This window comes from Hemiscyllium ocellatum, chromosome 4 (genome assembly GCF_020745735.1).
Source record: "Hemiscyllium ocellatum isolate sHemOce1 chromosome 4, sHemOce1.pat.X.cur, whole genome shotgun sequence".
NCBI classification, from domain to species: domain Eukaryota; kingdom Metazoa; phylum Chordata; class Chondrichthyes; order Orectolobiformes; family Hemiscylliidae; genus Hemiscyllium; species Hemiscyllium ocellatum.
In genome coordinates, this window is record NC_083404.1 from 97,235,580 (window position 1) to 97,251,117 (window position 15,538).

At 39.5% G+C, this 15,538-nt stretch overlaps 1 protein-coding gene across 1 annotated transcript in view; it reads left to right on the top strand.

The window, feature by feature from the left end:
- The first annotated feature begins 7,147 nt into the window (after positions 1–7,147).
- necab1 (N-terminal EF-hand calcium binding protein 1) overlaps positions 7,148–15,538 on the top strand; it is a 174,641-nt gene continuing 166,250 nt past the window's right edge. Inside the window, exon 1 of the mRNA XM_060824039.1 lies at positions 7,148–7,322. Coding sequence (XP_060680022.1) covers positions 7,148–7,322 — 175 coding nt within the window. The remainder of the gene's footprint in view (positions 7,323–15,538) is intronic.

Below are 15,538 nucleotides of genomic sequence, written 5' to 3' on the forward strand. Positions count from 1 at the left end.
TGACAAAAAGCAACGGACCCAGCACCAATCCTTATGACACACAACTGGTCACAGGCCTTCAGACTGAAAACAACCCTCCATCACCACTCTCTGTCTTGTACCTTCAAGCTAGTTTTGTATCCATACTGTCCCTGGATTCCATGTAATCTAACCTTGTTAATCAGTCTACGATGTGGAATCTTGTTGATCTCCTTGCTGAAGTCCCTTTAGACAACACTCTACCTTTAGCAACCTTCTTTGTCACTTCTTCAAAACTTAATCAAGTTAATGGGATATGATTTCCCATGTACAAAGCTATGATGACTATCTGTAATTAGTCCTCGCCTTTCCAAATACATGTAAATCCTGTCACTTATAGTCCACTCCAACAATTTACCCACCATTGACATCAGCCTCACCATTCTATGGTTCCCTGGCTTTTCCTTACCACCTTTTGTAAATAATGGCACCACATTAGCCACCCTCTAATCTTCCAGCATCGCACCCATGGCTATCAATGTTACAAATATCTCAGCATCGGGCCCAGCAATCACTTCCTTAGTTTCCCACAAAGTTCAAGGATACACCTGATCAGATCCCAAGGATTTATCCACCTTTAAGCATCCTAAGATGTCCAACACCTCCTCATCTGTAATATAGACACTTTTTAAGGTATCATTGTTTATTTTCCAAGTTCTCTAACTTCCATATCCTTCTCTACAGTAAATACTGATGCAAAATACTCAGTTAGTATCTCACCCAACTCCTGTAGTTCCGCACATAGGTGGCCTTGTTGATCTTTAAGAGGCTATGTTCTCTCCCTAGTTACTCTTTTACCCTTAATGTATTTGTAGAATAGCTTTGGATTTTCCTTAACCATATTTTCCAAAGCTATCTCATATCCCCTTTTTGCCATCCTGATTTCCCTCTTGAATATACTCCTACTGCCCTTAAAGTCCTTGAGAAATTCACTCGATCTCAGCTGTCTATACCTACCATACTTGTTTTCCTTGAGTAGAGCCCAAAATTTCTTTAGTCATCCAGCATTCCCTATCTGCCTTCACAGTAACAGGACCATAGTGCCTCTAGATCTCACTACCTCATTTTTGAAGGCTGCCCACTTTCCAACCATCCCTTTACTGCGAATAGCCTCTCCGAATCAACCTTTGAAAGTTCTTGCCTAATACTATCAAAATTGGCCTTATTCCAATTTAGAACTTTAACTTTTAGATCAGGTCTATCCTTTTTTATAGTTATTTTAAAACTAATAGAATTATGATCATTGGTCCCAAAGTGCTCCCCTCGACACTTCAGCCCCTTGCACTGTCTTATTTCCCAAGAGAAGGTCATGTTTTGCTCCTTCTCAAGAAGGTACATCCACATACTGAATAAGAAAATGTTCTTGGATGCACTTAACAAATTCCTCTGCATCCAAGCCCTTTACATTATGACAGTCCCAGTCTTTTTTTGGAAAGTTAAAATCCCCACTATTACAACCATGCCATTCTTACAGATATCTGAGATCTCCCTACAAACTTGTTTCTCAATTTCACGCTGACTATTGGGCAGCCTATAGTACAAACTCAATAAGGTGAACATCCTTTTCTTATTTCTCAATTCCACCCAAATAACTCCTAGAAATAGGGCAACTGACAAGTGCTAGGATCAGAGGCAATCTTCATCAGGTGCCAGTGTTCACCAGGATGCAGTCTTCTTCTTCAAATAGAAGATGCACCCAAAGACAGTGAGAAAGACTCAGGGAAGAGTTCCCTAACATTGGCTCAGGAGTAGGAAGCTGCCTTCACAACTTTACTGAGATTAACACATTCTATGTCAACTGCTTGTTCTTTCTCTGTGTCAGTGAGCCATCTACAATTCTCACGTATCATGTACTTCTTTTGTTTAATTGTTTAATTACCCTAATTATTACTTCCTAATTAAATTAATAAACTGTCTAAAAATTATTTACAAATGGCCAACTAATTTAGGTAACCAATTCCAAAATCTTTTTACACTATCATATTGTACTAGTGTTCTAAGGTGATGCTGCAACTATCTTTTCAACTAAGAACCTTTATTAAACTATATAGGAAAAGTAGGAAAAAGTGTTCTGGCACATTGCATACTACAATCTATGGTCCATATGGCCTGACATAAATAGGCATCATTGATGATGAAGGCTTTTTTTGGCCATTATTCGACAGTTTCTGATTAGGGTTGCAGGGCATTTTCAGATTGTGTTAGTCAATAACTGGCCCAAACACTGGATTCATATTTGAAAACAGATATTTCTTACTAACATAGTCCCTTCTGACCACCTGTTTTGTCCTTTGGCCAGAATATCCCTCATTTTCTTTACAGGTGCCCCAGAAAGTTGCCTGATCTGTTTCAAGAGTCCCCTTTGAACCTCCAGCCGGAAGTAAACAAAGAACAATAAACATGTAGGATATATCTAAGTAGTGGTTGATATCCGCTGCAATCACTAGTGTAGTCTCACTGTTAATTTTAGCACAAGAAATCTGTTCAAGTACTGACCATCAAAATGAAAATACAAACTCTGAAAACAATCAGTCAGATAGTCTCACCCACTTATGGTCCCCATTATCTGTTTTTTTCATTCCTTGGTATACCATTATCCATCCCTTTGTTTGCCTAACTGCTGTTCTCTCTCTCTCTCTCTCTGTGCTCCATCTCCACCTACCACAAACACACTCACCTCCACCTTCAGCATATTTCCCACCTTTTCCTAGCTACTACTGGTTTTGATGAAGAGTCACTAGGTCCGAAACATTGACTCCTTTTTCTCTCTACATATATCTTTAGACATGCTGAGTTTTTTCCAGCAATTCCTGTTTTTGTTTTAGATTTCCAGCATCTAAAGTTCTTGGTTTTACTCTAGCAGTCAGACAGTCAGTATGCAGCAGTAGGTTTACAACAGTTGAATGATTAGAATCATCCTGTTACAGGCAGCAAAAGTCAGAGAATAAAAGGTCAACTGGAAAGTAATATGTGATGAACAACTATGAGCTCACAGTACTTAGCTTTCTGAATTGTTCTACTGATACTCCAAAGTCAGAATTGAGATTGGAAACAAAAGGGCATATCACATGTACGAGAAGTATGGAAAGAATCAGAGTGCACCAAGTACCATTACTCTGGCTTTGCATGGTAGCAATAATGAACCCCGTCAGCAAGGGCTTGGGTGTTACAATACAGCCTGTTTCACCATGTTCTGTGTATATGCAAGATTAGAGGATGCTGAGGACCAGAACAAGAGGAAACGAAGGTGCAAGACAGTTCAGATTCCACTGATCTCACAGGCATACCAGATAAATTCTTTTTTTGCTGACATTACTGTTAATTTGAAGGTCACTGATTCTATTTGGAACACTGAAACAACAGTATCTTTTGCTCTCTGTAAAAAGCCTTAGAACTGAGCTTCTTCAAACATCTAACATGCAGCTCAATGTCTAAAATATATCTCAGGACATGTACTAGAGCAGATGACTGCTCTTCTTAGCAGCAATGGGAGAGAAATCACTGACACATGGAATGTTATTCCTGATCATCTTTGCTCTTTATTAAGTAAAAAAGCTGAACTACTTCTGAGCCTCTTTTCATTACCAGTAGCAAACAACATTGGAATTTTTTCATTATGCTGTGAGTAAAACTTCACAGGTAAATGTTATGGATCTTCTATTTACTCTTCAACAGATTCTATATTCAACAGACCTGAGGCAAAATGGCAATCATGCCATATACTAGGTCTCAAACCTACATTTGCTCCGTTAGAAAATGGATACATGAGAATGAAGGCGCTACTGATGTCAAGCATTCCACAAAATAAGATTTCCTTGTTTTTATTATGACCCTTGAAGACAGTGTTAATAGTGAGGTGCATTTCTCTTGTAGCTCCACTGAAGCCATCACGTCCGTACATGTATCCGAAGCAAGGAGACAGATACAGAGAGTATGATTCCACAGCCAAGAGATAAGGACCTGCAATTGGTAAAACATTTTTTGGCAAAAGAATAGGACTTTGAGCACATCGAGCCAGAATATAATCTGCAAAATGAGCCGTTAGGGACTGAAACACAATGGGTTCTTAAGGCAGTCAAATATTTACACCATATACCTGATAGATTATGAAAGGAATTGAATACCTCCAAATCTCACATTCCAACACAAGTGAGCTATTGGCAGAATTTGAGGAGCAGTACACAAACAGAATGAAAACAAATATAATAAATTCAAAAACAAGAAGTGTTGTTATTGATCTCCAGGAAGATATTAGAGAAAGCACAGAAACTTGCAACTGAAAATGAAAATATTTCAGAAAAATTCCAGAGGTCATATGCAGAGAAATCCATTGCTCTGGAGAAATTGACATTAAACAGAGATGTGATAAAGTTAAACTTTCAAAGCTTGAAAATCAAAGTAAATTTTTTAATGCTGATATTAGCACAATAGTTCGGGTTGCTCTAAGTTCAGGAATTCAGAATGTGGAAATGTTTTGGGTTGAGTTGAAGAATAATAAAGGCAAGAAGTTACTTGTGTGAATGCTGCACAGCCTGTCTAACAGTAACTAAATGATAGGGTGAAGTATAAAGGAAGAAATAATGTGAGCTTCTCAGAAAGGCACAACAATAATCTTGGTAGTTTTTAATTTATATATTGATTGAAAACATCACATAAGTAAGGGTAGCATTGATGTGGTTTATGTAGAATAGAATAATTTCTTACAACAGCCTGTTCTGGCGCTGACCAGAGGACAGGCTATACTAAACCTGATATTATACGACAAATTAGAATGAGTGATTCTATAATTGGAGCAGGTTCAAAACTATATTTTAAAAATTTAAGTAGGAACAACTATGAGACATGAAAGCAGGGTTGTCTCTAGCAGTTGTCAAATCAGATTAATTGATAGGTCGATAGAGATGCAACAGAAGATGTTTAAAGGAATATTTCTGAAGGCACAGTAAATATACCAGAGAGCATCAAAATCCTACCTTTTGTGGTTAATTTGTATTGTTAATCAGAGTATCAAAACTGAAAGAAAACGTATAATTCTGTAAAATAGGTGGCTACTCAAGATTAGACAGAATATAAAAAAGCAATGACCAAAAATTAATGAAGGGAAAAACTAGAGTACAAGAGAAAGCTAAACAGTACTATAGAGTAAGAAGTTATATAAATATGTTTAAAAAAAAGGTTGAACAATTGAATGCTCGTCATATAAAACGTGATACATCACACTTTGAGAGAAATTAAATATTCTCCTCAGCTCTGTCATAAATATATGACCCACTTCCTTTGAGATTATACTCTCTGGTCCTAGTTTCTCCCACAAGATGAAACAACGTCCTTTTATCTGCCCTGTCAAGCCTCCTAAAAACCTTATATCTTTCAATATGGTTGCCTCTCATTTTTCTAAACTTCAGTGAGTATAAACGCAACCTACTGAATCTCTCCTCAAAATAAAATCCTTTCATACATGAGACCAACTTAGCAAACATTCTCTGCACTGACTCCAATTCCAGTATAATCATCCCTTGGATAAGGAGACCAAACTGTTCACAGCATTCCAGGCGCAGTCTGACTAGTGCATTGATTAATTTTAGTAAGACTTCACAATTTTTATACTCCATTCTCTTTGAAATAAAGGCCAACATTCTATTTGCCTTCCCTATTACCTGCTGAACTTGCATGTGATAATTTTCTGATTCATGCATAAGGACCCCCAAATACCTATGTGCAGCAGCTTTCTGCAGTCCTTCTCCATATAATACTCAGCTTCTCTAATCTTCCTGCTTATATGTAGAACCTCACATTTTCCCATATTATAGTCCATCTACCAAGTCTTTGCAACTCACAAAACATGTCTATATCCCTCTGTAAATTTTTTGTGTCATCATCATTAGCTTCCTACACTTGTATTTTTGTTTTCATCCACAAGCATGTTAAATTCACTTCCTTATCTTGTTCATTAATATATATTGTAAATAATTGTGGCAGCAGTCCACGATTCCACTAGTTACAGCATAATGTCTTGAAAATGTCCCCTTTGTTCAAACCTTTATCCATAGTAACAATATTACCTGGAACACCACGTGCTCGAGTTTTATTTGGTATCCTTATGTGCAATATCTCATCAAATGCGTTTTAGAAATCCCAATTTATTACATCTATAGGACCCCTTTTATCTATCCTGCTTGTTACCTTCTCAAAGAATTCTAATAAATTCATCAGGCATCATTTCTCCTTCACAAAGCTATTCTGAGTCTTCTTGATTTTATTATGTGTTTCTAAATGTTCTGCTATTGTATCCTTTCAACAGACTAACATTTTCCTATAGATGGATGTCAAGCAAACTGAGTTTTATCTCTTTCTATTTTTGAATAAGGGTGTCACATTGGCAATTTTCCGATCCTCTAACATTTCTCCAGAATCTAATAATTCTTTAAAGACTCCGACTGTGCATCCATTGTCTATGTAGCTACTTACTATAATATCTTAGGATGTCACCCAACAAGGATAGGGTACTTACAACCTTGATCCCAATTAATTTCCCAGTACTTATTGTCAAATGATAGTTGTTTAATTTTTTTCTCCTTACCTTTGCCCCTTGTTTTAGCCTTGTTGGAATAAGGTAACTTTACCTTTATCTTGCATGTCATGTAAAATGAAATCTAATATAAAATATTTATTTGACTCCTCTGGTTCAATATTGTTATTATTTCTGCAGCTTAATTGTCTAGGAGGCCTTATGATCCCTTTGGCTGCTCTGTTCCTTTTGATATAGTTAAAGAATTTCTTATTGTCTATATTTATATTACTTGCTCTTTGAACTCATAGTTTATTTTCTCCCTATTTAGCTTATTTTTAGTCATTTTTTTACTCTTAAAAAATCTTGACTCGTAAAACTTTCCCAGCCCTCTAGTTTTTCACTAATCTTTGCTACGTTGTGTTTTTTTAATATCATTTAACACTACCTTTAACTTCCTTGGTTAACAATGGTTGATTTATCCCTTTCCTGGAATCTTTCTTCCTGACTGAGATATATCTTTGCTGTGAATCATTAACTATTTTTTAAAATATCTGTCATTGTTCCTCAACCATGTTATGTGCTAAACTCCTTGCTTACTCCTCTGTAGCCCGTAACGGTATGGCCAACAGCCAAACCTCTACAAAGGAAGATGGGAAAGGAAGCCAACCAACCTCATGTATAAATCAGGTTACTGTAAAAAGGAGAATTAGAACTAGACTGCTGACTAAGCAGAAGCTTGATGCTCGTGATTGCTCATCCTTTGTGGTTGCAAAGGTTGTTAAATTAAGGGCTGGTAGGAAACTGACATTGTAACTGATATGTCCTGTTTCATGGCCCTTAGATGGATAATCTTAGAATCATGATAGTCGTTGGCAAAAAGATTGAATGAAAACGTGTAAAAGAAGGAATGTCAGGTGCATCATTTGCAACAACCCAGTAACAGCCAATGCAGAAGGAAGACCAAGAGATCAGAAGATTACAAACCATCAGAATGAACCTGGCTGATTCACCTCACATGGATAATATCTAAGTCCAAGCCATGAGTGTTGTGATTTAGTGTAATGAGCGATAAGCTACAAGTGATTTAAATCCAAGGTTTTTAAGAATTGATTGAACGCTGGTATATTTTCAGTAATTTGAGTACTAATAAAGCCTAAATTGTACTAGATTTTCGTTTGAATGGCTCTTTATACATCATATCAGTTGATACCCTAAAGAGACAATAGGTCAAGAAGCAGCTCTGGCCTCATTGGTGCACATAGGGTCGGGGTGCTTCAACTAAGGTTTATTGCAAGAAGGAAATGTTTCAGAATGAGAGATAAGGAGAGGATAAAAGGTGTGGATCAAGAAGCTGAACTGCCGTGAAGCTAGTGATAGGTTGATAGTGTGAACCACAACGTGATGTGAGTGCAGGGCAAGAAGCTTAATGGTGAATAGGATTAGTGAATATTTCTAGCCTTTAAAGTAAAAGTAAGCACTTTTGGTCCCAATGTTTTCCTTCTCTTTTGTTATAAAAATAGCTGCATGAGTAGAAGATGGATATTGGTGATTTTTGTTGATTAAAAAATGTAATTGCAGTAAAGTATAAAGCGGAACAAACCTAGAATAATTCATTCATAAATTAAGTCAATGCAATAGTTATGGTAGGACAGCATTATGTTGCTGCATGTGAAAGCTATTGGACAACAAGCTGATCCACATCAAACATGTTTGCAGTAAGAGTGTGCAGCTTGAGGATTGTCATATCCAAATTTAGGAGCTGGAGTTCAAGCTGCAGGTGTTGCACCATATCAGGGAAGGAGATTGTACTGGTCAAGTTTGATCTGTGATCGGAAAAATGGGATTTGACTGCAGATGAAGCAGGTATGAAGACCATGGAAAAGGTATCGAGGAGCCTCAGTCTTTGGAAAATTCTAGTAGTAAGAAGCTCTTGCAACCTGTGTGGATGAGCATGGAGCATTAAGAGAAGATAAGCAAGATGACCATGACACCATGGTAAAGAGAGCCATTCACGTTGGAGACCGGGAAGGGAAGAAATAGGAATGTGGTTGTGGGAAGGTGGTTGGGGGGCAGTATAAATAAGAGATACATCCTGTTTTCTGCAACCACAACATGAGCCCTGAAGTCTGTGTTGCTTGAAAATAACTTGTAATGGGATGAGGGGGATCCAGTTAGCATCGTTGGTATCAATGAAATTGTTAGGACTAGAAAGAAGGCTTTTAAAATTTAGCTGCTAAAGTTCGATCCTTTCAGCTTGACTCCCTTTCTACCTGAATTCATAGCAAACTGGGATTGTGTAAATAAAGTCAAAGAGTTAAATGCTCAAAGACCAGTGTGGGCGAATTTCAGTTCATGGGACATTCACACCACTGGGGCAGAAGAGAGTTATTCCAATTGGACAGGCTTCACTTAAACTATCCTGAGACCAATATCCTGCCAAATCAAATAACTAGTGTTATAGAAAGAAATTGAAACTAATTAAAAGAGAAAGCGCTGGAAGTAGTATATTGTCATGGATAGAGGATTGGCTAAGCATTGGAAGATGGAGAGTGGAATAATGAGGGCATTTTCAGGATGAGGTGATCTTATTGAAACATAAAAGGCTGTTAGGGTATAGCACGGTGGCTCAGTGAGTGGCACTGCTGTCTCACAGCACTAGGCACCCGAGTTTGATTCTAGCCTTGGGCAACTGTCTGTGTGCTGTTTGCACATTCTCCCTTTGTCTGTATAGATTTCCTCTGGGTGCTCTAGTTCCTCCCACAGTTCAAAGATGTGCAAACTAAGTGATGCTATATTGCCCATAGAGTCCAGAGATGTGCAGGCTAGGTGGGTTAACCATGGGAAATGCAGGATTACAGGGATAGGATTGTGGGGTGGATCTGGGTGGGATGCTCTTCAGAGGTTTGGTGTGGACTGTTTGTACACTGTAGGAATTCTGTGATTGGTAGTTTAGGTGCAGAGAGGTTGTTTCTCCCTCAATGAGTGTCTTGGAACAAACAACATGTTCCTAATATGAAAGGTCACCCAGTTATGACAGAGATGAGGGAGGAATTTCTTCTCTCAGAGAGTTGTGAATCCAGTGTTTAGATTTTTATGGACAGGAAATACCACTTGCCCCTTACCTGAAGGTATCATGCAAAAAGAGACGTTTTCAAATACTGTAATGGTACCAAGTAAGTTAAATGCCATTTGCAAACAAAACATCCATCTCTCGTGAACAAAGACAATCAGTACTTTGAGAACAAAACATGCAAATGACCAGCAATCTGATAGACTATGTGAAGATATTGGATAAAAATCAAGTTGATACTTAGCTGGCGTCTGAGCTTATAGCAAAATCAAAGAAGCCCCATACCATTGCTGAAACCATAATCATGCCTTCAGGTAAGAAAAATTGTTGGTGTGATGTTGCAAGTAAAGAGAATGACAAAATTACAGTCTCTGATAATGCAGTTTAACAACGAATTAATGATATGTTAGCTGATATCAAGGAGCTGCTTCAAGAGAAGTTAGCTACTAATCAGAAATTTGCTTTGCAAAGTGACCAATCCTTCAATGTAAGCAGACACTGCCAGCTGCTGGCCAATTTTCAGTTTGTTAAGGGAAAAACCAATCAGGAGAATTTTTTATTTTGCAAGGAGTTGCCAAATCATGCAACTGGTGAACAACTATTTTGGGTAACACATACTTGAAGGAAAACAAAGTTACCTGGACCGTGTTAAAAAATCACACAACACCAGGTTATAGTCCAACAGGTTTAATTGAAAGCACTAGCTTTCGAAGAGCTGCTCCTTCGTCAGATGGTTATCCACCTGATGAAGGACCAGTGCTCCGAAAGCTAGTACTTCCAATTAGCTTGTTGGACTATAACCTGGTGTTGTGTGATTTTTAACTTTGTGCACCCCAGTCCAACACCGGCATCTCGTAATCATGACTATCTGGACCATGTGTTGGAACATTTGCACTGATGGTGCAGCCTCTATGAAGGATAAATCAGAAAGATTGTTAGGCGAGCGAGATTTGCAGGCTGCCCTCTCATCAATTCCTCCCTGAATCAAGAGTCTCTGAGGGGGCAACAGCAGGTTCAGGTTTCCCAGCAAATTGCAAATCACATACTTCACGTTTTGCTCTGATCCATTGAATTTATTTTAATAAAAATTTGATTTTTAAAAATACTGTCACAAATATGAAATGTCATCTGCTAGATTCAGAAATCTGAACTGAGTGGAGTGTGTGACATAGTTTTAGGGCCAAGCATTGTTAGAAATAGTTTAATAAAGCAGATTTTGAAATGTATCCGTGCTCACAATTGAAAACAATGTTTTTTTCCTGGTGAATTTGAAACATTTATGCATTTGATCCTTTTTTAGCTTGCTTTATGCACTATGTTGCAGTTCTCTCTGGTAAGGTCATAACCGTAGCAAAAGTAATTGCAATGTTTATGAGCATTCAGCTGAAAAGGAAATATGTGTGTTGTAGAATTAATATCTCGTTGAAGTGTGCCTCGATAATGAAAAGGTTGGGAATCACTGCTCTGTACTCTAATAGTCTTGCCCATTCTCTTCCATACATATGAAACTTGGATTGCGCACAGGTGTAATATCAAGATGCTCCATTTTCCATTTTCACTTTAGCTCTCTTCAACAATTTCTGAAGATCAGATGGCATGACAAAACACCAGACACTGAGGTGTTCACCCAAGTTGGCTGCCAAGGATCTGGTCAGGCAGCATCCAAGGATTAGGAAAGTCGACGTTTCGGGCATAAGCCCTTCATCTATTCCTGATGAAGGCCTTATGCCCGAAACGTCGAATTACCTATTCCTTGGATGCTCCCTGACCTGCTGTGCTTTAACCAGCAACACATTTTCAACTGTGATCTCCAGCATCTGCAGACCTCATTTTTTGCCAAGGATCTGCACCATATGGAGATAATCACATCTGAATTGGGCTGGTCTTGCAAGCAGAATACCTGATATTTATTTGTCAAAGTGAATCTTCTATTGAGAATTTGAGTATGGAGTGCGTTGTCATGTAGGATCAAAGGAAATTCTACAAGGACAGTTTGAAAGCTTCACTTCAGAGCTTTGACATCGACTTCAAGGGAGAAGACTGCCCTGAATTGATGTATCTGGTTTGAAAACAAGTGCAATGAAAGGAACTCAGCCAAACCACAATCATCTGGAGCATCCAGTCCAGTTTATGAATATTGGTCACCTTAGCCTTGAAGTGTAAACAAAACTTATGGCCATATATGTAAGTCTAATTTAGTGATATGAACCACAAACTACAATGGATCCAGAATCCTGTGGAAAGCTTCTGAAAATATCATTCCCAGTACAAAGGCATATGTCAGACTTTATGTGTTGCTTTGTGTCACTAAGCCAACTATGATTTTTTTCAGGGAAATATGGCACTTTCCCTCAGATCCCATAAGCTTGTAATGTTCTCAACAGTGCATCATGTGGAACATTTTAAAAGCTTCCCTGACATGTCTGTAGGTTATATCAGTGATGTCATTTTCATTGACTCTCCAATGACTTCCTCAAAAAATTCACTGGGAGTTGATACATCAGAACCATAGTCCTTAACAAATTCATACTGACTGGTCTTGATTAATCCATGCCTCTATGTGACAAAAATAATTATTTTTGAAGTAATTTGCCCATCTACCAATATTGCATACCCTGCATAAACTGCAGCTTGTAGTTGCACAGCAGCTGTATTTTTTTTATTCATTGACTAGGCATGAGCTAATAGATGAAAATGAGGACTACAGATGTTGGAGATCAGAGTCAAAATTAGAGTGGTGCTGGAAAAGTGCAGCAGGTTAGGCAGCGTCCGAGGAGCAGGAAAATTGGTGTTTTGGGCAAAAGCCCTTCATCATGAATGAATGAATAGATCATCCATTTTGTTATTAAAGGAAACTTGGTGAGTTGCTATAGTGCAAATTACAGATTGAACACAATGCTGTGCATCGGTGATAGAAGAAGTGAATATATAAGGTGGTGGAAAGCAAGCTTCTCCTGGATGGTGTTGAGGTTGTCCATTGCTGTTAATGCTACATAATCGGGCAGGTTGAGGATATTTCATCACACTTCAAATTTCTGTATTTTAGATAGTTGACAGGCTTTAGGATGTCAGGAGATGAATTACACTTTGCAGAATTTCTAGCTTCTGACCTTCAGTTGTAATTCATTTTTATTTTTATTTATTCACTCATGGGACCTTAGTATTGCTGACTGCCCAGGATTTATTGCCAATCCCTAGTTACCCTTGAGAAACCGAGTTGAATTGCCTTCTTGAATTGCTGCAGTCCTTGTGCTGTAGGTACACCAGCAATGCCCTAGGGAGTGAATTCCAGTGAAGGAACAGCAAGATATTTCCAGGTCAGGATGGTGAATGCTTGGAAGGGAATTTGAAGGTGGTAGTGGACCCATGTATCTACTGCCTTTACTTCTAGATGGAAGTGATCATGGGTTTGAAAAATGCAGTTAAAGGATCGTTGGTGGATTTCTGCAGTGCAGCCTATAAATAGTACTCACTGCTACTACTGAGCATCTGTGGAGGATAGAGTGAATGTTGTGGGTGTGATACAAATTGAGAAGGCTGCTTTAGAACATAGAACATAGAAAACTACAGCGCAGTACAGGCCCTTTGCCCCTCGATGTTGCGCCGACCCAAGCCCACCTAACCTACACTAGCCCACTATCCTCCATATGCCTATCCAATGCCCGTTTAAATGCCCATAAAGAGGGAGAGTCCACCACTGCTACTGGCAGGGCATTCCATGAACTCACGACTCGCTGAGTAAAGAATCTACCCCTAACATCAGTCCTATACCTACCTCCCCTTAACTTAAAGTTATGCTCCCTCATAATAGCTGACGCCATACGTGGAAAAAGGTTCTCATTGTCAACCCTATCTAAACCCCTAATCATCTTGTACACCTCTATCAAGTGACCTCTAAACCTTCTTTTCTCCAATGAAAACAGCCCTAAGTGCCTCAGCCTTTCCTCATACGATCTTCCTACCATACCAGGCAATATCCTGGTAGACCTCCTCTGCACCCGTTCCAGTGCCTCCACATCCTTCCTATAATATGGCGACCAAAACTGCACACCACACTCCAGATGCGGCCGCACCAGAGTCTTATACAACTGCAACATGACCTCAGGACTCCGGAACTCAATTCTTCTACCAATAAAAGCCAGTACGCCATATGCCTTCTTCACAGCACTATTTACCTGAGTGGCAACTTTCAGAGATCTGTGTACATGGACACCAAGATCCCTCTGCTCATCCACGCTACCAAGTATCCGACCATTAGCCCAGTACTCCATCTTTTTGTTACTCTTACCAAAGTGAATCACTTCACACTTACCTACATTGAACTCCATTTGCCACCTTTCTGCCCAGCTCTGCAGCTTATCTATATCCCACTGTAACCTGCCACATCCTTCCTCACTGACAACAACTCCACTTTCGTATCATCCACAAACCTGCTCACCCAACCTTCTAGCCCCTCCTCCAGGTCATTTATAAAAATGACAAACAGCAATGGTCCCAAAACAGATCCTTGCGGAACACCGCTAGTAACTGCACTCCAAGATGAACTTGACCATCAACTAATACCCCCTGTCTTCTTCCAGCCAGCCAATTCCTAATCCAACCTCTAATGCACCTTCAATGCCATACCTCCGTATATTTTTGCAGTAGCCTACCATGGGGAACCTTATCAAACGCCTTACTAAAATCCATATACACCATACCTACCGCTTTACCCTCATCCACCTCCTTAGTCACCTTCTCAAAGAATTCAATAAGATTTGTGAGGCACGACCTGCCCTTCACAAAACCATGCTGACTATCCTTGATCACATTATTCCTATCCAAATGTTCATAAATCCTATCCCTTACAATTTTCTCTAAGACTTTGCCCACAATAGAAGTGAGACTCACCGGCCTATAGTTACTAGGGTTATCCCTACTCCCCTTCTTGAACAAGGGAACCACATTTGCTATCCTCCAGTCTTCTGGCACTATTCCTTTGTCCCGGAAGGATCAAGCTTCTTGAATGTATTACAGCTGTACCCCTCCAATCAAGTGGCAAGCATTTCAGCCAAGGGATAATGGTATGTGGTAATCAGCAGGAGGTTTCCTTGTTCATTCTTAACCTGAGACTTCATGGGTTCCAAAGTCAACATTGAGGACTCCTCTGACAACTCCTGATTGTATGCCACTCTGCTGTCACCTCTTGAGGGTCTGTCCTGCTGGTGGGATAGATCTTGACTGAAAATGTGTTGCTGGAAAGGCGCAGCAGGTCAGGTAGCATCCAAGGAGCAGGAGAATCGACGTTTCGGGCATGAGCCCTTCTTCAGGAATCCTCGATGTTTCGGGATGAGCCCTTCTTCAGGAATGCCTCCGGATAGATCTTATCCAGGGATGGTGATGCTGGTGTCTGAGACATTGTCAGTAAGGTATAATTCTGTGAATATGACTGTATCATGCTGTTATTTGACGAGTCCATGAGACAGATCTCCTAATGTTGGCACTAGCCCTCAGATCTTAGTAAGAAGGGTCTTGCAGGGTCAACAGGGCTGCTTTTGCCATTATTGTTTCTGGTATTTTGCTTCTTTTACAAAAGCACCTTCCAACAGGAGATGTGTGACAGTCTCTGGACCCCCACAGCCACTTAGGGCAATGTGCGGTGGCATACAGAGTCTGGGCATACATGAAGGATCTCACAGGTGATGGCTTTCACCACTGGCCAAGCGATGTCTTGCTGCTTATTGACACACTCTCATTAAAGAGAAACGACTGATGGTAGTTTAACCTGAGGCTCTTTACATCTGTGGCTAGCGGCAAGGTTGAGAAGGTGACCTTCACAGTAACCTCATCAGGTGCAGGAATTAAACCCATGCTGTTGGCATCATTCTGCATTGCAGGCCAGCCACCCCACCAGAGATCAGACTGGTACTAGCTGTATGGTAAGTAGTTAATGTCTTCTC